Raw genomic sequence first — 26,784 nt, 5'->3', positions numbered from 1 at the left:
TTAAATTACAAACTCTTAAAAATGAAAAATTTGAAAAGAAATAAGTTCTAAATGGAACAATTTATAATTAAATATTCTCAATTACAAATTCTCGAAAAAATTGTAACAATATTGGATTGTAAACAGCTTTAAAAATAAAAGATTATAAATAAAAACAGTTAGGTATCTTGTAGAATAACAAAAAGTTCAAATTTAAGTTTTACGAAAGAAAATATATATATTATAAAAAGGATGGAGTTGAAAAGTTCTTTTTTTAATAGTTAAACATTATATATCCTTACAAATCAATAAAAATTCAAATGCAAAAAAATCTCAGTTTTTTCACGGTTCAGAAAAAATTTGTACTGTCATAAAAATTAAAAGATTCGAGCTCTTGAAGCTCCAGATTTTGTTATTTGAAGTTATAAAAACTGAATGGAAAATTAAAACACTCAAAGTGGAACTCTTGAACTTTTATGATTAAAGCTTAACATTTTTTGATTCAATCTTTTATATGAATAATTTTTAATTAAATACTGTTGAACTGCAAAAATAAAAATTTAAAGATTTTATAAATAGCACAGTACCAAAAATAAATCAATCCACAGTATCAGCTGCAATGTACTAAATTAAAGAATAATTCGGGACGACTTGAAAAATCCCGAACAATAAAGATTTTAAATTGAAAAATCACCGGCAATTTATATTATTTTTTAATATAAAAATTTCCAAATTATAAACTTCGAAAGAGAAAATTATAGAATTATAAAATTCCCGACACTTAACATTCACGCCAATAAAAAATAACTGAATTTAAACAATTAAAAAATGTTTTTAAATTAGTATTATTTATTTATTAAAAATACAATAATTGAATATTTTGATCTAAGACCTTTTGAAATATTTAAAGAATTTTTAAAATCATGGTCAGATTAAAAAATACGATAATTAAAAAAAAATATTATGCATTTTTTTGTTGTTGAAAATATGCAGTTTTTTTTTAAATTATTACTCTTGCAAAAAAATGTCGTCCTTGCATTGCTGTTTCGAATTCAGAAATATTTTTTATCAATTACTGTTATATCAAATTGAAACAATAGTTATTAAAAATACGCTGAATATATAAACAAATGTTTCAAAAAAATATTTCATTATTTTATTTTTAATAAATAAATATTTTTGATTAAAGAAATTTTAATTGATTAAATATGATAATTTCCTAGTGTCCGAAATTTGGCAGTATCGGATATATTATAAATCGTCAATTTTCTGTCGGAAAATGTTAAACATCGGTAATATTATAATCCATATAAACTGTGTCAAGATATTTATTTTTCGAGATTTTTTCAGTCTTCCTAATAAATATACAAATTTTTAAAGTTTTAAAATTATATCACTTTAAGCAATTGTAAGTTAGAAACACTAAATACTTTTCAAATGAGGACTTCAATTATTTTAATTTTGAGTCGTTTCAAATGAATAATTATTGTTGAATTGATATTTATAGATAAAAATTGTTTTGAAATATTTTGTAATAATTTCTTAAAATAATTGGTTTTAAATAAAAAAAAGATTAGAAATTTTCCTAGGAATCTGAGCAATTTTTAAAATTATATTTGCACCTTTTAAAATCCTTAAGCTCCAAAATTTGATTTTAAAGGCCTTAAAAATTTACAACATTTTCATTTTTTAGAATCTTTTCTAATTTTAATTGAAACAAAATTTCATGTTTATTTTTTCAAAACTTCTAAATATTTTTAACAGGATTCGAATTTTTCCAAACATTTGTTTTAAACCATGCATAACTGCAAAAATTGCTTTAAAATCTTGCAGATTCTTTTTTGAGAATTTTGGAATTCTTTTAAATCTTTTAAAATAGTATTTGGAAACTAATTAAAGAAATCAAAATTTTAATTTCCGTAAGAATCCTAATTCTTCCAAATGAAAATAAAAGCTTGAAAATGATGAACTAAAATGAAAATTTGTTAAAGTAGAAGATTTTAAAATTTATTCCAAACGGAATAATTTCATAATAAAAAAGTCAGAAAATTAATGTAAAATTCAAGAAAAAGATTTAAATAGAACTTATTTTAAATTCCATTATATATGATACGAAATTTAAGATATTTTAAGTAAATGCAGATTTTTCTTCAAAATATTTGTAAATTTCCAGCCAATGAATAAATTCATTGTCATTTTTGGGGCTTTTGGACAGTTTATTGACTTTTTCTCGATTTTTTTATTTCATTCCAACTGCACTTCTAAATTAAAATTTTTTTAAATTAATAATTAAAATTATAACATTCAAAGCTTAAATTTAGCACGCAGAAATTTTAAGGATTTAATGCTGTTTCTAATTATTCAGTTACAAATTGTTTAGTTTTCAATCTTTGATTTTTAATTACTCATTTTAAAAGAAAAGTAAACTATTGCTGAATATTAAAAATTGTTCTTCTTTCAATAAAAAATTCCGAATTTTAACTTTAAATTCTGAAAATTGTTTAATTTTGAACAGATTCAGAATCACCTTGTAAAATTAATTGCCTTTAAATTTTCAAGATACGAAATGTAGATCAATTTTATCAATTATTAATTCATTTATATTTACCGTTGACTTCAAAACTGCACTTTAAAAATTCATTAAATTGAAAATGTAAGCTTAAAAATGAAGGCAAATTTTTAAAGTAAACAAATTTATAACTTTTTTAGCGTTATTAATTTGGAATTACCTAATATGATTTACACGCTCAACGAATGTAGAAACAGTAAAAAGAAAGGGGAGAAAATAAGAAATTTATCAATAATGTTTGAAAACTAACCAAATATTGAAAAAAATGTAATCTTCTTGTGTTGATCGAAAAAAAGATTTTTTTTTAAACGTACAAAAATTGGGTCCAGACAATATTTTGCATAGTAAAATAACAAATGGCCTTGGAAACTCACACATTTTGAAAATATTATGTTAAATTTGAATAAAATATGTAAAGTTTTGTAGAATTGAAATTTTTAAAGAAAATTCTAAACAAATAAGTTTTACTCAGTTTAGTGCGACGTTTTATTCAAAATTTAACTGATGTATTATGTAATTAAATTAAATATAATTTCAGGCAGGTTTAAGAATGTTGCGTGTTTTTAATTATTACTAAACTGCATAATTACCGAAAATTTGGTGTTTCCGACTTGCGAGTTTCAACTTTGAAGCCTGCAACTTTAAAAAATTGTTAATTTCGAGTTTCCACCTTTAAAGCATTTAAAATTTTTAATAATCTTCTTCTGCAGAATTACAGTAATTTTCGTGCTAAAAATCAGAGCTCTGAAAAAAAGTTCTCTTATGCTTTAAAGAATCAAAATAATGTTAAAAATTATCTCATTTTGAATGAATAAAAAAATTCTATTTTAATGAAAACATTTTAAGACTTATAAAACACATTTAACTTCACAAATTTTTTCGGAATTAAATCTTTGCTTGTTATTTCTTCTTAACAATTTTAAAAAGATGGTTGAATTTTGAAAGGGATGACTTATTTTTCAAACGAAACATTCTATGCAACTCTACTGTTTACAATTTCGAAAGTAAATTTTTCTATGGCTAAAATCTCTAGAAAAAATTGTAAACAAATAGTTATATTTGAAGATTAATTACGTATTTTTGGAATTGAAATCAATCGATTTGTTGGAAATATTTTTCCCGAACAAAGGACCATAATTTAATAAAATTAAACCATTTTTAATAAATTGGTAAGCAGCGACAGTAAGAAAGAATAAAATTACAAAAACTATTGTTGAAGTAGTTTCTTTTTAAAATGTAACTAACATTTTTAACCCAAATACAATTTTTTTTAAAGTTAAGTTTTCAAGTTAAAAAGTCAAATCGTTCAGAAAAAAGTTGACTTTAACATCTAAAAGATTAATTTTCAACCAAACAGTTGAGAACTTTCAAGAATATAGAATTTTCAACAAAGTAATTAAATTTTAGCCAAATAGTTAAGTTTTCATCCTAAAAAATAAATTTTTAATGAACTAGTCAAATTTTCAAACTAAAAATATAAATTTTCACATAAATAGTTCAATTTTAAAAAAGCAATTTATTTGTACGCAAAAATATAATTTTTTATAAGACATTTGAATTTTCAAGCCACGAGGACAAATTTTCTATAAAAAATTAATATTCAATTAAACATTTTAACTTTTTTTTTAACAAAAAAGGTGACTTCAACAAAATGATCGAATTTTCAAATAAAAGATATTAAGCCTCAACCAAAGAAATATCATTTTCAACCAATGAGTTGCATTTTCAAGATAAAAACACAAATTTTTTAGAACAGTTGAATTATCACCATAAAAAGTTCAATTTTCAACAAATAGATTTTTCCAACCAAAAAAGATGAATTCTTAACCAAATAGTTTAAATTTCAACGTCGAAAAAATTAATTTTTAATTAAATTGTTGCATTTACAATCAAATTGTTGAAATTGCAAACCAAAGAGGCCAATTTTTCAACCTAAAGAAGAATTATCAAGTTGAAAAGTAAAATGGTTTAAAAACAGTTCGCTTTTAATCCAAAAGATTAATTTTTAATCCAATAATTGAATTTTAACAAATTTTTTTTTAAAATTGAGAATTCTCAAGCACAAGAGACGAATTTTGAATAAAGTAATTAAAGTCTTAGCCAAACAGTTGAACGTTTAACCTACAAAGATGAATATTTAACCAATTAATTAAAAATTAATTTAAAAAAAATAGTAAAATTAAGAAAAAAATAGTTTATCCTTACGAAAATAGACACAAGAACAAATTTTTTATTAAAACGACACAAGATGAATTTTGAACAAAATAATTGAAATTTCAATCAAATATTCAAATTCTCAAATAAAAGAGGTTCAACCTCAACCAAAAACATGTATTTTCAAGTAAATAGTTAAATTTTCAAGCCAAAAGGACGATTTTTTTAGAAGAAAGTTTAATTATTATCTGCCAGCAAAATTGAATTTTCAGCAAATAGATCTTTTTCAAACAAGAAAGATTAATTCTTAGCCAAATAATTCAATTTTGAACAACAAATATTAATTTCCGACCACTAAATAGTTTGACTTTCTGACAAAAAGACGAATTTTCAACAAAATAATTAAATTTTCAACCAAATAATTAAATTTTTAACTAAACGGAATGAACGTTCTAAAAATAGTTGGATTTTCTTATAGCTTTTTATTAATTCAGTTCGTATTTAAGTAAAGCGAAGATAAAACGGGAAAAAGTATTAAGTATTAATTAAAAAAATTTCTAGGTGTAAAACTTTAATGAGAAATTATTCAGTTTTTAATATTCCTCATTAAAACGATTTAATTATGATTTAAATTTAAACCAAGTATACCGAACTTGTGAGAAAAAAGAAAAAATTCGATTATTCGCAATTTTTCAAGAAAGTAAAAAAAAATGAAAAATTCGCAAGATCCAAGCCCTGGTTTATCAAAATTTTTTGGACTCAGGTTTTCCATGACTTTCCCTGACCAATTTTAAATTCCCTAACTTTTCCTGACTTTTCAAAATTCCCTGACCTGTAACAACGCTGTTCAAATAAACCTAAAATAATAAAAAATAAATATAAAACACTCACTTGGCGTTTTAGTTGGCACTGTTGGTTTGAAAAGGCTAGATGAACTCGCCATAGCTATTAATTGTACACGCTTTTCTTTTCTCAGCTCCCGAAGTTGAGAAATTTCATTCAAGTAGTGTCGACGAGTCTCCATGTCTTCAAGAAATTGGGGCCTATTTGATATTAAATATTCCTAAAAAAATTAATCAAAAATACATAAATTCATTTTAGTTGAATTTTTCATAGTAAGGAGTCATTTAAATATTTCGCATTTTTAAAAACAATTTACTCGCAATATAAATATATTTTCGGGGGTTTATTATTAATAATGTTTTTTTTTCAGTTTCTAGGGATTCAATTAACATGCTGAACTTAGAAACCTTTGAAAAATTATATTACAAGGTAGTCTTAAATATATCAGCATCATCGAATAATGAAATAATGAAATAATACTAAAAACATAATTAATCATTTGCTGAATTATTCTTTAAAGACCATGAATTTGAATAATAATTTAAAAAAAAATTGTATCTTCTTATATTTAAAATTCGGTGCATATTTAGGTAAAATTAATGTGGGCTCTATATTAAATTAAATTTAATTTAATTGAAACAGCTTCAAATTTCTAACTTTTCAAGTAAAAATATTGTATTTTAAACAAGATTGATGAATTTTTAACTAAAAAATATCAATTTAACTGAGTTTATAACTAAGAATGAAATTATTTCTATGTCAAAAGAAAAAAAACAAACCTGCAACTAAAGTGATGAATTTTCAACTAAAATGATAAATCTTCAATTGGAATAGATGAATTTTAAACCAAAAAGATGAATTTTCGACTAAAATGATCAATTCTGAAACTAGAAGATTAATTTTTAAACACAAAGATTAATCTTCGGAAAAAAAATGATTTTTCGACAAAACAGTTGAATTTTCAACCACAGTTGAATTTTTAATGAAAAAAGATAAACTTTCATCTAAAAATGTAAGACGAATTTCCAGTCAACAAAATTATGAATCTTTAAACTAATATAGCTGAATTTTAAACAAAAAAATGAATTTTTACCTAAAACGATGAATCTTAAACTGGAATAGTTGAATTTTCAACCAAACAGATGAACTGCAAACCAGTAAGATTATTTTCTACCAGAAAAATTACCAATTTTCAACAAAATATGTGAATTTTCCAACTACATAAGAGAAATTGTCAACCAAAAATTGAATAGTTAAATTTTCAGTTAAAAAAAAATCTTCAACGAAAGAGATGAATTTTTAACTGAAATTATAGAATATTTAACTTGAATCGTTATATTTTTAGTTAGAAAGGAAGTAATTTTCATTTTAAAAAATGTCAACATAATAATTAAATTTTCAGGTTAGGTAAAAACGAATTTTCAACAAAATATCTCATGTTTCAACTCAAAAAGATGAATTTTAAATTCATATCATAAATCTTGAGCTTAAAAAATTAATTGTAACAAAAAATTCTAATTTCTAACCAAGTAATTAAATGTTTATTTCATAAAAGATCAATTCTGAATGAAAAATATAGTAGCCGATATTTCAGCCAAAAAGATTTTTATTTTAATTAAAAAAAAAAAACAACAAAAAAACAGTTAAATTCAACCAAAAAATAAGATTCATCAACATGAGTTGAATTTTCAACTAAAACGATGTTTTTAGAGAAAAAAATGACAAATAAACTGTTCAATTTTCAATTAAAAAGATGAATTTTCAACCAAGGAGATTAATTTTCTACCAAAAAGACGAATTTTCATTACAATACATAAATTTTCAAACAGATAGTGGAATTTTCAACCAAAAAAGATAAACTTTCAACAAAAAATAGAATAGTTGAATGTTCAGTGAAAAAAATTAATTTAAAATAAAAATAAAAGAGAATTTTCAATAAAATAGTTAAATAGAGTAACGTAAAGCTACTTTTACAAATATAAAATCATTGTTATTAAATTTTACATTAAAATTTTTAAAAAATAGGTTTTTCCAGATATAAAAAATGCGATGAAAATTTCAGATTTTCCAAGTGTACCAGGTAGGGTAGACACCCTGTATTCATATATTTACATAACTTTTTACTTCGATATCGTATTAAATTTGTACCATTAAAAGATTTAACATCAGATTTCAAATTATAATTATGATTATAAATTATTATATTATTATTATAATTATAATCTCTTCAAGTAATTAACTTCCGGTAACAGTTTAAAATTAAGTGTAATAAATCAAATAAATATAATCATTCACGTTAGTAATTGGGCTAAAGAATTTTACATTTCATCAAACACCAAGGGTAAAGTCGTAAATGAATCAGAAGTTGTTTAAGATTTCTACTAAGATTTCTAATGACTTGTCTAATTGAAATTATCAGAAAAAATGTCTCTCAAAAACAGTATTCTCTAATAAAAAGTTGATCATTATGTGAAATATTGCATCAGCCTTAAGTGCAAAAGGTTTTAAACAAATTAAGTAATCATGAATCGGACACAGAGATACATTAAAAATATATACAAATATTAGCCAATAATTTAACAGGATATCTAATTATAAATGAAAGATTCAAAATCAATAATCGATCAACTTAATAGAAACTAGGATGACGAAAATACTTATTCTCTAATGAAATCAATCAAACAGTTAATTTTAATATTCTCACGGGCACCACTGCTTAATTTACTTTACAAATGGCATTAATTAAAACCGAAAAAGAAACTAGTGTGCATTATTAACGTGATTAAGGCTCTTTTGAATTTAAAATAATTTTAAGAAACGTAAATGGCTTGAAATCAATCCCATTTTTTTCAGTCAGATTAGAGTAAATTTCAAGAAACTTAAGGAAAATTAAAAGAATCGATCAAATGCATACAAATTTAAGGGAATTCAAACAATTCAAAAAGAATGAGTAGCAATTCAAAACAAATTAATAAGAATTCAGGATAAATTTCAAATTAATTCAAATGAATTGTAAAAAACATTCTAAAATATCTTCAAATATTTGAAGCCCTACGAAATCCCTCACATCTTGTGAATACGTTCTTCAAAATCGATTAAAATATTGTAAAATCCAGTGACATTCTATCAAATCTGATATTATCTTATATCCTGGAAAATTTATTAATGTGTCTTGAGAGCTTTTAAAAGCCCTTAATATTATTGCAATTTTTGGAAATCTTATAAAACCTATTGGAATCTTTTTAAATATCTTAGAAACACATACAAATGTTTTTAAATATCTTGAAAATGCCTTGGAATCTTTTAAAATATCCTAAAATATTTAAAATCCTTTGAAATCCCTTGAAATTAATAAAAAATTTCATGATATATTTTCAATTTCCAAAAGTATTTCAGATCCTTTGTAATTTATTCAAATCTCTTGACACTTTAAAGATCTTAAAAATCCTTTCTAATTTTTTAAAATACCCTAACATACTTAAAATCCTTTGAAATCCGATTAAATTACAGAAATCAATAAAAAATTCATTGGAATCTTTTAGCCCTTTAACACCCAATGTTGCAGCTGTGCACTATTTTTGATTTTTTTAATTTGCAGGCAACAAGCTTCGAATTCCGCAAAATCAAAGCGTGCACTATATCAAAGTATACGCAATAGAAACCGAGAAAATGATAAAAATTAGAAGAATTTCTTTTGCAAAAAGCGATCAGAAAACGATCATACCTTGTTCCTGAATTTTTTCAGATTTTTTATTTGACCGGTTCAAGGCTTGACCTTTAAAGGGTTAAAATGCCGTAAAACATTTAAAACTCTTTGCAATATATGTTAAAATCCCTCGAAAGTTAAAGAACTTGAAAATTTCTTGGAATTTTTAAAAATACGCTAAAATATTTTAAATCTTTTAAATCTCCTTGAAACTTTTTAAAGCTCATGAAAACTCCTTGGAATTTTGAAAAATACCCATAAATCCTTAAATATATTTCGCAATTCATTGAAAATATTGTAATGGCTTTGCAAATTCCTTGGAATTAAACAAAAAAACCTAAAATGTTCCAAATTCTTTTAAATCCCTTTAAATTATTGAAATTAATTGAAATTCCATTGGAATCTTAAAAAACCTAAAACATTTGAAACCCTTAAAAATCAGTTAAATTCCTTGAAATTTGTTAAAGCTCTTGAAAATTCCTTTGAATTTTTGAAAATATCCTAAAATACTTCAAATCCTTTGAAATTTCTTGAAACTTTTTAGAGATCTTGATCACTTCTTGGAACTTTTAATATAACATAAGCTATTTCAAAACCTTAAAAATTTGTTCAGAACCCTTTCAAATGTTGGTAAAGCTCTTGAAAATTCCTTCAAATTTCTCAAAATAATATAAAATATAGAAAATCCTTTGAAACGTCTTGAAAATTCATCTTGAAAACTCCCCGAAAGTTTTCAAAATACCCTAAAAAATATTTAAATCCTTTGGAATCATTTTAAATTATTCGAAATATATTTAAACTACTCAAGATATTTCAAATCCTTTAAATTTTTGTGAAACCCCTTGAAATTTGGTAAAACTCTTCAAAATTCCCTGAAATTTCTGAAAATACCATAAAATATTTCAAATCCATAGAAATTCCTTGAAAATTTCCGGCAATTCAAAAAAAAATACCCTAACTTTTTTTTTTAATTCTTTGAAATCATTGAATTATTTGAAATCTTCGTGATATCTTTTCTAATCTTCTAAAATGTTTTGAAACCTTCTACAATCGTTTTCTATTTTCGAAATGTGCCCTTTTTGAAATTCTTGTATTCTTTTGAAATCTCTATGCAAGTTTTATGAAATCTTTGAAATGTTTGTAAAATCTTACTTAAATCTTTTGTATTAATTTGAAATTATTAAAATATTTTACAAAATGTAAAATCTTTTACAATTTTAGAAATCTGGCTTAACTTTTTAAAAATTCAAAATGTTTGAAATCTTTTGAAAGTTTTAAAATCTTCGGAAAAGTTCGACATTTTTTAAATCCTGCAATCTTTATGAAATGTTCGAAATCTTTGGGAAATTGTTGTGAAACCTTTGAAATCTTTGTCACATCATTTGAAATATTTTAAAAAGTTTTCTTAAATCTTTGTTTGTGAATCTTTTTTATTTGTTAAAAAAAGTTTTGAGAAGTTTTGAAATAATTTCAAATCGTCGAATTGTTTTAAAATCTTTGAAATCTTATGTGCTGTAACCTTTTTGAAATTTTCTGAATTCTTCTATGCTTTTAAAATCTTTATAAAATTTTTATGAAACTTTTGAAATATTTGAAATCTGTCAAAATCTTAGAAATATGTTTACAATACATATTAAACATTTTTCAAACCTTTCAAATCTTTGAAATGCTTCCAACTTTTGTGAAATGTTCCAAATCTTTGAAATATTTGTGAGATTTTTCTTGAATCTTTGTTTGTGAAATCTTTTTAATTCACTGAAATTTCTGAATTACTTGAAATCTTAGTAAAGTCTTCAAATTTTTAAAAAAGTTTGGAAGTTTTTCAAAACGTTTAAAATCTTCGAATTGTTTTAAAATCTTTGAATTATGGTGTACTGTAACGTTTTTGAAATTTTTAAAATCTTCGCGAAATCTATTTTAAATCTTGTTTTAATTATTTCAAATAATTAAAATGTTTGTAATCTGACAAAATCTTTTGAAATCTTAGAAATATAATATTACAATACATATTTTAAAATATTTTTAATCTTTGAAATCTTTGAAATCCTTGCAATCTTTATGAAATATTTTTAATCTTTTGAAATATTTGTAAAATTTTTCTTAAATCTTTGTTTGTGCAATTTATTTATTCGATTAAAATTGAATTATTTGAAGAAAAAAATTCAAGGATAATTCCAGATTTTCAAGGTGCATTTTCAAAGTGCATACATGGTAAAAATCACGGTAAAGTGCATCGTGGGTGTTGAACACCCCAGCGTATTTAATCATGCATTGCTTAACCCCTATTTAATATTATGTGACAATAAAATTACCTGATATAGTTTGAGGTATCTTTTATAAGGTAGAGTTGATTTTATAGCCATTTATTTATTTTAAATTTGTTAAAAAAAATTATTGAAAAAAATTTGAAAAAATGGGTTTTTTACTTAAAAATTCATAACTCACGCAATTTTAATTATTTTAACCTGAAAATTTATGACTATATTTTTAAATAGAGTACTTTTGTAATAAAATATTGCAGCATGGGTGCTTTAAAAAAAGATATTTATTTGCACCCCACGATTTTTTTACCTCCACTTTCAGCAGACAGACGCTTCACGCTTGACGCAGTATGCTAAACGACTTTACTTACAGTTAGTGTCTCCAACTAAAGCTAGATGGCGACACTTACTCAATTTTTTCGAATTAAGTATGGTTTATAAGAGTTCGAAAATTTCTCGGGGTGTCGAATACCCACAATGCACTTTAAGGGTTAAAACTAAATTATACGATAAAATGCACTAGGAAACAAATATTTTGAATTATAATTGAAGACTCTTACCTGAAGAGAATTCTTTTTCTCGCTGCACTTCGTCTGCTTTTGTAATTTGACGTCCTCGCACGAACAGGTAGCCGATCTTGCAGTAAGTGGCAAAGAATTAGAAGACGACACTTTTCCAAGTGTCCCAGCCTCCGCATTTTCCGACTTCGAGGAACTTTTTCTCTCTCTGTTGTTCTCCACAAACGACAATTCGTAAGCCACAGGTTGCGGATAACTGATTCGACACTCGCATTTCCGATTTTTCTGATAAGCAGTGCCACAAGTGCGACAGCATTTGCAGCTTTTTTCCGGACTCTTCAGCTTCTCTCCATTCATAAATTCTTTTCGTGGCGCATATTTTTGACAATTTATTCGTTCCTCAGCATCCTTGAATTTACCAGAACAGACACAGTCCTTATCGCACTTACATTTCACATTATTTGGTTCCTTCTTTCGAGAACATTTATCCTCGTTTGAATTCGTCAAATGACAAGATCTCATTTTCTCTCCACAGTCTCTACAACTTTTCTTCGCTTCATCCACTTTAAATTCACAATTGCAATCTCCTGAACAACCACAGAACTTTTTAGTCTTCTTACAGGTTTTACGAGAAGTTAGATGTCCATTTTCAGCCATCTCTTGACAAACCACTTCGGATTTCTCACTAGAAGATTCTCTCGAGTCTTGTGAATCGTCTTCTTTATTTTCAAACTTATTATTTAAACATTCGCAGGATTTATCATATTTGCAAACATCACATCTACTACACAAGTCACAGATTCTATCTAACGACTTTTTATATTTCTCTGCCTTTTCATCTTCCAATCGTAATACACATCTGCAATTTGGATCGACTCGAGCAAACCTTGATCTGGTAGTATTCGCATGATTTTTGGCATCTTTCTGTTTCAGGTTATTATCATCTGTACCAGGCCGATCTAAACTTAGCCTAGAGAAATCCGTACTAATATCATTCGATGGACTAGGAGATATAGACACCGAATTCACCGATCGATCCTCTTTTCGATGGAAACGTTGCAACTTCTGATGACGACCTTTTGGAGAATTGTGCAAACTTGGATTTTTCACCCGATGACCACAGTGCTGTGTATTTTGAACTTGTTTCTGACACTGAAAGGTTTGTTCTCCACATCTGCAATTTTGAACCTGCTGGAAAGACTGATGAACAGGACACACAACTGGACCTGCAGAATTAAACACCTGATTAGAAGAAACTTGTAACGTTTGAACATAAGCATTCGCTAGCTGCACATGATTCTGATCCTTCGAAGAGACAATAACTCCACCAGTTTTTGAGTGCGCATCTGCAGTTTCCGTCGATGTTTGCGTAAAACTGTTACGTTTCTTCACTTGTTTCATCTGCTTCAAATTGGTAGCCGTTGAGTTGACAATATTATGACAAGAGGCCAAATTGCAGTGAGACGACCACGAATTTTCAGTCACGTCTGGAGTTGGAGTACTGTCAGGATTAGGAGATGTGTCAGGCATACAAGTGGGAACTGTGAGTGGCCTTTTGTAAACTGGCTGAGATTTCCTCGGAGATTGCTTAGGCCGATCCAATTTTTTCGGCTGTTCCAACAACTTCTTCAGATTAGAAAGATGACTGATTTCATTTGTGATCCAAATCAGTTGGTTCTTCTTCTCCATTTCGGCATAACTCACAAGTTTCGAATCTCCCGAATCCGAATTGCTGCATCTTCTTAACTCAAACTGCCTCTCAGAAACAGTTGTCGGTAATCGCCAGTCGTCATTTACTCTCTGATTGCTGGAATCTTCCGGACTTCTTCTACTGTTGATGGCAGCATCGAGTAGAACTCTATTTTGGTCTGCAGCTGAACTATTCGAAGTTGTAGTTTCTCCGTGAGGTACTTCGCACTTTTTCTTCATGCAGAATATATTCTTTATCTTGCTGGATTTGTAATTCCGCTGCGGCATGAAACACTCAGAACTCTCGCTTTTGTTTGGATCAGTGGGCGTATTACTGCTTCGTCCACAGTCATCCGTTCTCAAACCCATCCTCGCTTTCCTCCCATCCATTTCAGTTCTGTCCGTATTCCTATCAAATTTATCGCTATTGCTGCTCTCGATCTTCTTCTTCTGCGGCTTCCAATCATCCGAGGAGTCGGTCGTGTTATGTTTTTTGGCGAGAGCCTGAATAATTTCAGACCTGTAGACCTTTTTCCTCGCATCGTCAGGATTCCAGGGTACATTTTCCTCTAGATTATGTTCTATTCTGTCGTCTGTGTATTTTGTAGTCACGAGTCTCTTGACCACGTGGTGAATCAACCTCTTCTTAACATCCTTGTCATACTTGTTGGCATCAACCAGACTCTTTAAAATATTCACACTCCTTTCCAAATCTCTCACGAGACTATCCGACTCTCCCCAAAGTTTCTCATCGACACTGGAACTAGTGTTGGGCATCGTTGAATTCGATCTACCAGTGTCAACCGAAGAAACATGACTCGCACTCCCATTTGGCACGTTTTCGTAAATATGACCTGGAAAATATTCGAAGCTATTCGCCCTGCCAGTTATGTTCTCTGTATCATCAGGCTGAGGTGTTACTGGTGAAGAATCAGTCCCTGTTTCTAAACTACTATTCCGAGTTTCATCCACCTCGCTCTGCTCCTCGGCACTTAATTTAGAAGAAACTTTTTGACTGTGTTCGTTTCTTTTTGGCTGCACCTTATAAGTATTTCTCGAGTTTTTCAGAATCGAGTGCAAGGACCTTTGAGTTAAACTAGTTCCCCTCTTTGGCAATGGTGGCTTCTCTTCCTCGAGGGCCGAAACTTGAACACCCACTGATTCCTGACTACAAACATTGAACGAGGTTTGAATGACCTTGTCGCAAGTTGTGGGCTTATTTACCACAGTGGCAATAGAAGACGTGGAATTGAAAATCAATCGAGGGAGAACTTTGCTCTTGTCCCTGGCATCGAGATTCAAGTCGCTTTGACTTCTCTTAAGCGGTACTTTTGTCGTTGGCATTGCTAAAATATTCATGGAACTGCTCTTCTTAAGCGGGGAAGTACACGCGTTTAAATTTCTCGCTTTTATTCTTCTACCTTCGGTCGCGTATTTTACGGGTGAACCGACGGGAACTTTAAACACTCCGGATGATTTGGGCGTTTCAAAAATTGATTCACTGATGTTTGAACTCGGAGGGACAGACAGCTGACTGGCAAGCCGGGAACTTTTCCTTTCCTCAGACTTGATATCGCTCCCCGTAATCACTCCAGACAAGTGATTTTTGACAATCGGTGTGATCTCAACTTCACTCTCCGAGCCTGAGATGGTTTCCTTCAAAGATGTGGAGTTTGCATCGGGCCTCATGATGGATTTAGAAGACAATCGTCCGGTTTGCATCTTCGCGGATTCAGTGGTGCCTTCGGGGTCAAGTCTCAAAGCTGCTGAACAACCTCTTGCTAATGCCATTCTCTCAATAGTGCTCAGTTTTTTACTTTCTTGTTTATTGTGAGGAGTCGCAGCATAATATCCAACATCGGCTCCACTGTCCCATTCTAGACGTCTGTGAGATGCTACACTTGAAGTGGGGGACGGCGCTTTTCTTTCGGTAATGTCTGGCGTATCGTGGCACTCGCTTTTTTCCTCGGGGATGGTTTCTGGAGTTGCTCTTTTCAGTTCGGGTGAAGGTGAACTTGGATCTGCTAGAGGACGCGCGTAGATTCCAGAAGAATCAGTACCACATGACTGGCCTACCAATGGAGGCCTCACCCATCTTCGCCTCTCCTTTGGAACGTAGGATTTTAAATTAAAATCTTTGTAGCATTGCCCGTTGTCGCCCGGTTTGGGATTCAACTCGTAGAGGCTATAGTAATATTTTATGCCCTCGGAAGAGGCACTTGTTGTGGGTAAAGAAAAGTACTGCTCCAGGTTGGAATTTTGCGAGTACTTGCGGTAATATTCCATTACCTGAAAGGGGTTAGGCATTTCATCAGATACAACCCAGAAATACTTTTATCATAATAATAATAATAATAATAATAATAATAATAATAATAATAATAGTGTAGTCTTTTCAATTCTAATTAGTTTGAGTACGAAGAAGTTTTTTTTTTACTTTTTAGAGTATAGATTGTTATTTAAGTTACGATTGTTTAATTTTTTCTTGATTTATGAGTAATCGAAGTTAGATATTTAATCTGAAGATCTAAAAAAAAGTTTATGAATAAGGGGCCGAACTGCAATTACGTAATGGATTATAGGTCCTCTCTTAGACCGCCCCTTCCTTCTGTAACAAACTGTAACAAAATATTTCTGCCCGCCCCCCTTCTACTGTATATAATTTGTAGCTCCCAGAAATTTTTTGCTAGATATTGGAAATGGTGGTTTACCATTTCGCAACATGGTGCCGAAAAATGGAACTAAAAAGAGTAGGTACAATTTTAAACATGTATTTTAATTTTTGCATAAAAGTACTGTTACGATTGTTTTGTGAAGTATAAAACAACGATTAAATACTAATAACAAATAATCATAAAAAAAAACAAATAATTTTAGATAGAATTTCCATCTTATACAGTTAAAAAACAAATTTTTGTGAAATAGGTTTTTAAAAAAACAACAATTATTTCAATATTTAATGTGAGTTTCAATGCATTGTAAACTCAAATAAACTTTAATTAATGTATGTATGTTTACCCATATTATGCCAAGAATACAAATAATAGACGAATGGAATTTAAATACGAGTTCTAACCAAACTTTTAGATCAGATTTTTAAACAGTAAATATTTCATGTATAAATTAATAAAAATTTACTTTGAGTTCATTTTTGCTTCAAAATAAGTCCATTTAAATTTATAGTCATTTGAAAATCACAATAAAGAGAACAATAATTGTTTTTTTTAGACAAATAATTCTGTCAAAAAGTGCGGGTTTTCACTGTATAATATAAAAAACTGTATAAAAACACTGTAAAATATTTTTGTTAAATAATTATTTTTATTACCCAATAAATACTTTACACTCCATAAAACAATTGTTAAAACACTTTTATGCACAATTTCTAGTTCGAATTTTTGTCACCAGGTAGCGTATCGCAGTTTAACCATTCCCAATTGCGAGTGGAATTAGGGTGTCCCTGATTTTTCCATGACAAATTAATCATATTCCTCGATCAATAATATTCAAATACGAGCATTTTAGTCTTGTGATATTTTTAACATAGAATCTTTTATAAACGGAATAAAACAGTATTTCAGAAACAAATTAAACACTTTCAAATTTATTAATTTAATTTAAGCAAAAAAATGTCTTCTATAAAATATGACTTTTTCAAGAAAATACTTGAATTTTGAACAAAAGAATTAAATTTTCTCTTTAATAGTTGAATTTTCAACCTTAAAAGATAAATTCTCAACAAAAAAGTTTCATGGTTTATATTTCAATCGAAAAATATTAAATGTATACACAAGAAAAAGAATTTTAAAGCCAAAAATTGAATTTTCAACAAATAACAATTTTTCACTCAAAAAATAAATTAAATTTTATATAAATTATTGATCCTTCAAGCCAAAAGAGAAATTTCAAACAAAGAAAATTTTTTTCTCATCAAAAAAAGTGAATTTCCAACTGAACAAAAATTTATCTAAAAAAAATAGAAAAGTTACATTTTCAGTTTAAAAATTACCTCTAAAAAAAGACTTTTCCACTAAACAGTTAAATTTTCAACCAAAGATGCTTCAAAAGTGATTGACCCAAATTTTTAAACAAATTAGTTGAATACTTAAACAAAGAAGAATAACTTTTAGGCAAAAAGCTGCATTTTCATTTTTCAGGATCAAATATGAATTTCTAAAACAAGAAATAAGTTTCTACGATAAAAATTGAATTTTCAATTAAAAAAAAAAACGAATTTTGAACAAAAAGGATAACTTTTTAATAAAATAGTTGAATTTTCTACCAAATAGTTGTGTTTTTATCCAAAAAGGATGAAATTGCTCTGAATACAGATGAATTTTTATTTAAAAAAAAATTTTTTTAATAGTTGAATTTTCATCCAGAGAAGATTTTACTTTATTTTTCAACGCCAAAACATAAATTTGAAACAAAAAGTAAAATTTTAAGAAATAATTAAATTTACAACAAAACAGAATTTTCAATCAGTAAGTATAAGTTTTTAACAAAATAGTTTAATTTTCAAAAATTTTCTTTTAAAACAGATCAATAAAAAAATAGATTTTAATACAAAGACGATTACACTTCACTTTTTAACACAAAAATAAGAATTATAAACAATACGTTATTTTTCTGCTAAATAGTCCTTTTTAACCAAAAAGTATGACTTTTTAACAAGATTTTTAAATTTTCAATAAAACAGTTGCATTTTTGTCAACAAAAAAAATAAAATTTTACAAAAAACAGGTGAATTTTTAAATTTAAGAGACAAATTTTGAAAAAAGAGATGAATTTTCATTTTAAAAAAAGTATGAATTTTAAATAAAACAGTTGAGTTTGCAACAAAAAAGGATGTTTTTTAAAGAAAATTCTTATGTTTTTAACCAAATAATAAAATTTATAACTAAAAAGATTATCTTCGGGAGAAAAATTTTGCGAATTTGCAAAAATCACGTACACGAGTGAAGAAGTTCCAAACGTAAAAAAATCGTAACAAAATTAATTAAATTCACTATTTCTAAAACAATACATAGACTGTCCACTCAAATTTCAGATAAAGTTTTCGATCATTTTCCGGTTTTTAAATCAATTATCCCGTCGTACAAATTTTGAAATTCAAACTCTAAAACATTTTAATTTTGAAGTACTTAAAACAGAACTAAAAAATAGATCAGCGTTCAATATTTTATAATTTCAAATCGGAAAAGGTTTCTATATTGAATATAAAACTAAAAAATAATTCGATTTAAAACATTTCAAATGGTGTAAAGTCAAATTCTAAGTTTTTAAAAGTAAATAATAGAAATTTGTAAGCGCCTGGAATTGCAGAATGTCGAAATTGTTAAGTTAAAAGTATTTATTTATTTGTCGATTGCTTCTGAACGTAATAAATATCGATAAGATCCTTTTTTTATAGTTAATTTTTTTTATTATTTGGAAAATCTACACTTAGGAGCGACATTTACGAAGTTAGTCCATAAAAAATTCATTTTTTTTAACATCACTTCGTTGATTGCTGAGGGGAAAACAACGGACCAAATTCATGGGACAAAACTTTATTGTTGTAATACCTTTGTAAGGAATAATAATAATGATCATGTTGTTATTTCATTGCATAGTCCCTAAGAAATGAAAACTATTTTTCAAATACACCTATAAAGAAAAAAATAGTTTTTACGAAGATATTAGCAAAATATGTGGTGTTTTTACTTTTTACATTTGGAAGTTCACTATTTTGAACACAGTTATTTTACAGGTTTTGGTACAATTACAAAAACGTAGTGGATATTTACAAAAAAATTTTTTTACAGTGTGATGACTGAAGTGAAAATACCTAATAGCCTGGTACTTACACTAACGTGAAATGATTTCCCAAAACTAAACTTACGCGAAGTTTTAAATTTATCTTGTTTAAAATTGTACAATTTAAAATCCTTTATAGATAAACACTTGTAAAATAGAAAATATTAAAATTGGAATAATTTCATATTAAAAAAAAATCAAAACTGATATGTTCTAATTTAAATAATTCAGAATTGAAAAATTTTAAAAACAGACTTTTAAAAATTGACCGAATATAAATTTACAACAATAAATATCACAGTTAAAAATATAAAAATTAGAGACTCTATTCTTTCCATAAATTGTTCTGAATTAAACAATTTGGGATGAAAACCCTTAATAATTCAAAATATTTAAGGAATAATTTCCATCAAATTTTATAAATGAGAGAATGTGTAATATTTCAAAGAGGGTTTTCAATTCAAAACTATTTAATGTTATTTTTTTTAAATTATTAGTATTTTTATTTTAAAAATCTATAGATTTCAAAGAATATTCACAACTTTGTAACAATTTTAGGCTATGTTGGAATTTTTCAGTATAAACGGCATTATTAGTAAAATTATTAGATTAAAAAATTTGTTTTTGTATCATTTTAGGTTTAACAAGCGGTTTTTAATATATATTTCAAAGAAGATTTATAATTTAAAAACAATTTAAGGTTAGGCGAAATTTTTTTGCATGATATTGGTTATTTTTAAGAAAAGTCATTAAATTTTTAAGGATATTTACAGTTTTATGCTTTTCATCAGTAATTATTGACATTTAAAAAAAATAGATAAATCGTTGCAATTAAATCCTATGTTTGTTTCTTTTTTATAAAAAGTTACAAGCTTCAAAAATTAAAGATTATGTCAGTGTTTTTCGTTCAAAATTTACATTTTTCAAACAAAATAAATTATAATTTGAATAAGATTTTTAATCTTTTAACATCTTTGCTTTATAATAGTGCTTTTAATTGAAAGTTGATATTTGTAAACTTAGATTTCAAAGAAGATTCATAATTTTTCAACTATTTCAGGTTATGTTGGCATTTTCACCAGGCATCACAATTTTTCGTAAAAAATCATTAGATTAAAAAAAACATTACATTTTTCGGTACATTTTTAGGTTAAGCTAGTGTTTTTCAATAGGGATTTTAAAGAATTTACAAAAAGTTTATATTTTTGAAACAATTTAAGGTTATGTGTTAACTTTTTTTTTACATGAAATCGGTTATTTTCAACAAGTCATTAAATTCCAAAGAATATTTACAATTTAGAACAATTGATTCTTACGCTATATTAGTGTTTTTCGTCGGGAATTCTTGGCACAGTAAAGTCTCTCCTATTTTTCCGGCCTTGAAATGAAAGGATTTGTTTATTTCCGCGCTAGAGCCCCCCCACCCCTTTTTCGCGACTATCAAATTAGCGACTTTACTGTTCACCAGAGTGAATTAATTAAAGTTTATGGTTTATTTATAAAATAAAGTAAAGGAGTAAGTCATTCAGTATGAAGAGAAAAAATTTAATATTTTAATTACTGGTTAGTATTTCTTACGCAGTTCTAAATTTTACAAACGTAACATTATTGTCTACAGAAAAAAAATCAAAATACGTGTTTTGACAACATTCGCTATTTTTAATGCCAAATAGTAGAATTTTCAACTAATAAAGATAAATTTCGAACCAAAAATGAAATAGTTCAATTATCAACCACAAATATGAGATTTTACAGCAGATTAAATTTGTTCTATGAAGACAAATTTTCAAACTGAGTATTTGAATTTCTAACTAAAAAGGGCAAAAATTTTCTAATAAAAGAAAACGAATTTACAACAAACTTGTTAGATTTTGAAATAAAAAAATTGTTTGTAACCAAAAATGGAATAATACAATTTTCACATTAAAAAATTTAATTTCCAACGATATAGTTCAATTTGTAGTCAAAGAAGTAAATCTAGAACCGAAACCGAAAACATTTTCAATACAAAATGGAATAGAATCATTTTCTTTTCAAAACAAAATTAATTTTTCCCCAAAAAAAGAGCGAATGTGTAAGTAAAATAGTTAAATTTGTAGCCCTAGAACAGAATTTTCAACTAAAGTAATGAGTCTTCAACCAAAAAATTACTTTTATGCATTTTTAAAGAAAAATTAAATAGTTTCAAAAATGAATAAAAAAATCAATAAAATAGTGAAGTTTTTATCAGAAGAAAGAAATTTGTAACAAAAAATGAAAGAGGTCAATTTTCAGATAAAAAAAAATTCAACGGAAGAAAGGAGATTTGAACAAAATACTTCAATTTTCAACAAAATTTAATAATTTTTCAACCAACCAGATGCATTTTTAACAGAGTAGCTAAATTTTTAATAAAAGAAATGATTTTATAACAAAAATAGATGCCTTATACAAACAAAAAGAATAGTTTTCTAAAAAAACATAATTTTCAAATACATATTTGGATTCTCAACTACTTAGATTAATTTTCAAGAAAATAAAAACAAATAAATTTCAATCAAATACATGAATTTTGCATCCAAATGGTTTATTTTTAAACTAAAAGAGGCGAATTTTTAACAAAAAATGGTAGGTTTTAATAAAAACCCGTCCATTCAACCAAAAGGGCCGAATTTTCAACTATTCATGTATTGTTTCAAACAAAAAAGAACTTCAACTGATTAAACTTGAATAAAAAAAAACAATTGGTTTTATAATTTAAAAATTTTTTTAAAAATGTTTTCGCTAACAAAAATAGAAAACTTTTGAAAACATGTAATTTGAAACGTTTTTTCATTAAACAATAATGTTATATTTGTGAAATTAAGAACTATGCAAACTGAATGAGGAACACTAACTCTATTTCACGAATGAATATAAACTTTTATTACTAATTTGTGTGAAAAAAGCTAAGTAACTTGAGCAGTAACCTGAGATTTAGGATATTTTATTTTGTGAAACTGAAAGGTCGTCAATCGACAAAAGCATCGTACATGACTAAAAAGTAGATTCTACACTTGAGAAATATTATTATTCGTACATTTCTGACTTAAACGTTTAGAATATTTTCTCGAAAAAGTCTTATGACGTCACTAAAAATGACGCCATGCTAGAATACTCAATTCAAACCAACGAGGGCTTCCTGCTCTTCGGGCCTCTTTTTTAATTGGTCAGCCACTGACGCGAGGGGTAGCGTACAGGGTCCGTGGGGGGTCCACTATATTAAAAAAAAATCGATTTCAAAGAGTATGTGCAATTTTTAAAACTAGTTTATTTTGATGTGTTTAACGTGAAATCGGCATTTTTAAAGGAAAATCATTAGAATTAAATTCAATTGTTTTTGTTTAATATACTAAAATTTCCAAGCTTGAACAGATATTATATTTCATAGATTCAGAATTTGTTAAAAATTTGAAGTTACATTGAAATTTTTGATTAAAAATTAGTACTTTAAAAAAAACATCATAAATTGAAAAAGTTATAGAATCTTTTAACAATCTTGGATTATGTTAGTGTTTTTCGTCAGAAAGAATTGAATTTTCAACCATTATTAAAAAAAGGAGAAAATTGAAAATGGAAGAAAATGATCAATTTAATTGTTAACTGTTGTAAATTCAATTTTCAGTTATCAATAGTTCAAAATTTAACCTGTTGAAAAAAGATGAAAATTGAATACTCCATTCTGAACTATTGAAATTTCAAGAATAAAGAGAATTTTGTATTAAGAATAAGGGTTAAAAATGTAATATTCATATAATTTCGCATTGTAATTTAAAAAATAAACATTTCAATTCATGCAAAAAATTGAGAAAAATCGATTTTTTCGAAAATAATATGATTAAGCAAAAATTACGCTGTGTTAGTGTCTGCAGAATTTGCTACTAAAATTATGAATCTTCAACTGCAATAATCGAATTTTTGAGAACAAAATTAATTTTTACTAAAAAAGATAAATTGTTAACCAAAGTTACAAAAATTAAATTTTCAGTTTAAAAATTACTTTCCAGAAAAAAAACAACTTTCAATCAAAAAAACTAAATTTAACAAAATAATTGCATTTTCACACAAAGTGATGAATTTTCAACTAAAATTGTATATCTTTAATTAGAATTGTTGATTTTTAAAACAGAAAGAGTGCATTTTTCACCAAAAAGATGAATTTTCAAACAAGAAGATTAATTTATACCAAAAAATACGAGTTTTCAACAAAAAAAGATAATTTTTAACCACATATTAAGTAATTACATTTTCATTCAAAAATGAATGTTTAAACAATGACATGAATTTTCAATTAAAATTATGGAATATCCATTTGAAATAATAGTTCCATTTTCAGTTTAAAATAAAAATAATTTTCAAATCAATGAGAAAAAAATTTCAGGAAAATTTAAATTTTCTGGGGAAAAAATACTTTTCATCCAAAGAAGAAATGAATTTTCAACCAAAATTATAAATATTTCACTGGAATACTTCAATTTTTAAGGAAAAGAAGAGTTTCTGAACAAGATTAACTTGTAAAGAAAAAGATAATTTTCAACTATAAAGATTAATTTTCTACAAAATGACGAATTTCCCACAAAGTACATATATTTTCAAACGAATAGTTTAATTTTTAAATAAATATACATTTTTAACTAAAAATAGAATGGTTAAATTTTTTGTTAAGAATTTCATTTTTCACCAAGAAAAAGAATGTTTTGTCGAAAAAACAATTTAACTTTCCATTAAAATAGTTACATTTTTTATTGAAAAAAAATTATTTTTAACAAAATAGTTAAATTTTTAACCAGAGATGAATTTACAGTGAAAATGATGAACCTTTAACAACAACAAAATAATTTCTAACGAAAGAGTTTAACTTTGATCTAATTAGTTGAATTTTTGTCACTAAAAAAATATGAATTCGCAAGGAACAATGTAACCAAATTTTCTATTACAATTAAGAAATATTTCTTCCGAAAATACGGATTCTAGACTAAAAACTACTACATTGCATTGAAATTATTTATGAATTTTACTTTATTACTTATAAAAATAATCTTTAATGTTTCTGAAAACATTGATTTAAAATAAATTTGTTCAATGTTTGCTGGAAAATCTTCATTAAAGCGATATTACTAAAATGATAGCTGTCTTTGCTCAATATGAAATTGTTGAAAAACTTATTTTACAATATATATCACATTATATTTTGTTCAATGTGATTAGGAATAATTTTTGGAAAGAAGAAATTACACCTTTTACTGAATTTGAGGAGAAAATTACAAAAATATTAGTATATATCACAGATTGAAATTGATGCTTTCTTGGTTTTGATTTCATCAGATATTTTAAACTGATTAACAGTCCAATAAGCGCTCAAGATTGTTTGATTGAAATATTAATTAAAGATAATTTTTTAAAAAAGAAACAATGAATTCTTAGAAATATTATATATAAAAATGTCAACGGTGTTAATAATTCCTTAATAAATAAATTCAAATTCAATTCTGCTTTATAATTAATATTAGTATACCATACAAATATTTCCTATTAGTTTCCTATTAAAATTTCGCCGAAGAGGATGCCTAAAAGGCCTCTAAACATGTTGGATTCTCGTGTTACAAAAAAAGATGGATTTAAAAAAAAGAGTTTAGTTCTTCGCGTAGGTATAGCTTTATGAGGCCCCTTCACGTTAGCGTAGAATTGGCCCCAAGTGAAAATAAAAATGCAACATTACTATATAATTTTGAATTTAAAAACAGCATGATTATTACGAAATATAGTAACCTTTATATCCTTCACCTGAGATGAAAGAGACCTGTTGACGACTCCAAAAGGTACCTTTGGTTGGAATGAAGCTCCCTCCAGAGGATGCCAAGGAGCAGATCCCGAGGCCTGCTCTTGCTCATTTTTCTGACTCCTTTGAAGACTTGGAAGCTCCTCCGATGCTTCCAAATCCCGCAAACGATCCTCACAGCTTGATTCCGAGTCGTATTCCATTTTTAGGGATGCAGTAGACCCTCCGAGAATCACATATTTGACACCCCTTTTGCGCGAAAAAAGTCAAAAAAAAATCTTTCTGACGAATGCCGATATTCAACAAATTGAGGAACATACCCAAAAACAATCTGCTCCCCTCGAAATTTGCAAATTGCCCTTTTCTCGAATGATATAACAATTAGAGGTTAGGACGCTGCTCACTAAGTCCGACGCGTAATTTCGATTATTCGCCTGTCAACGGAATAAAATAGCACGAAACGACAGGTAAAGAAGCCGTTACTTGACACGGTGTACCACACTTGTTCATTTTGACAATCCCAATTTTCTCGAATGCTTGACAGTTTTGAAAAAGATTCAAACCGTTGTTTACATGTTGAATAACTCGATGCGTAAACGGCGTAAAATCGTAAAATGGCGACGGCGGGAAAACTTGTCACGTGACTCGCCTACGCACTCACGCATTCATTCAAGAGTTTTTAAATTCTCGAGAATTTTAGATCGGGGAATATTCTCGTGTAGAATTTGTATTGTTGTTTTGTGGGAACATTTTTTTTATTTTTTATGGTTCACTTGATTATTTCAGGATAGGATAACTAATTCTGATTCTTGTATGAATATTGACATAATTATTTATTCTAAGACTTACAGGCAAAACAATACAAAAGAACTGAGAAATTAATTTTTTTTCAAACCAATCTTCAAGATGAATTAAAAGTTTTTATTGTATAAAATTCAATAAATTTCAATTTTAAATCTACACAATTAAACTATTTAAAAAATGCAAAATTGCATCATTTTATATTATACATATTAAATATTGAAAAGTCTTCAATTTCAATAATTAAAAATTAAAGAAATAAAAATTTTAAATTGTTACAGGTATGTTAATTTGATCGTTTTTTAATAGTCTTATTTTCAAAATTTACAACATTAAACGTTTTTTAATTTGAAAAATTTTGCAGTTTTAAATTCTTCCATTATGAGTACATTATTATTTGAAGATTTAAAAAAAATGTAATGTGAACGATAGAAAATGATGCAATTTTGCAAGTTTTTTGGAATAATTCAATTTTGAAGATTTACAATTGAAATTTATTTAATTATATAAATTTAAAATGTTTAATACATCTTGAAGGCGTATAATAATAATTACTTTGAAAATTAAATAATTATAATTTTCAATTATGTATTTTAAAAATTCAAAAAGTTTCAATTATATCTCTACAAAATTCTAGAATTTTGCATTGTAAATCATTAAAATTGAAT

The 26,784-nt window shown here is 26.8% G+C and overlaps 1 protein-coding gene across 6 annotated transcripts in view; it reads right to left on the bottom strand.

The window, feature by feature from the left end:
- The window catches only part of LOC117166878, a 50,650-nt gene extending 24,763 nt beyond the window's left edge, over nt 1-25,887 (bottom strand). For 3 of the 6 annotated variants that reach the window (XM_033351293.1, XM_033351294.1, XM_033351295.1), the window contains exons 1-3: nt 25,306-25,887; nt 12,073-16,008; nt 5,594-5,765 (exon numbers count right to left, since the gene is read on the bottom strand). In XM_033351293.1, the coding sequence (XP_033207184.1) occupies nt 5,594-5,765; nt 12,073-16,008; nt 25,306-25,518 (4,321 nt within the window). In that variant the 5' untranslated portion in view covers nt 25,519-25,887. Of the gene's footprint in view, nt 1-3,138; nt 3,188-5,593; nt 5,766-12,072; nt 16,009-25,305 lie in introns of all 6 variants that reach the window. The other 3 variants (XM_033351292.1, XM_033351297.1, XM_033351296.1) reach the window with 2 other exon arrangements.
- Nucleotides 25,888-26,784: the final 897 nt, after the last annotated feature.

This window comes from Belonocnema kinseyi, chromosome 2 (genome assembly GCF_010883055.1).
Source record: "Belonocnema kinseyi isolate 2016_QV_RU_SX_M_011 chromosome 2, B_treatae_v1, whole genome shotgun sequence".
Lineage (NCBI taxonomy): Eukaryota > Metazoa > Arthropoda > Insecta > Hymenoptera > Cynipidae > Belonocnema > Belonocnema kinseyi.
Note: the sequence above shows the minus strand (reverse complement) of the source record. Positions and strands in the feature narration are given on the sequence as shown.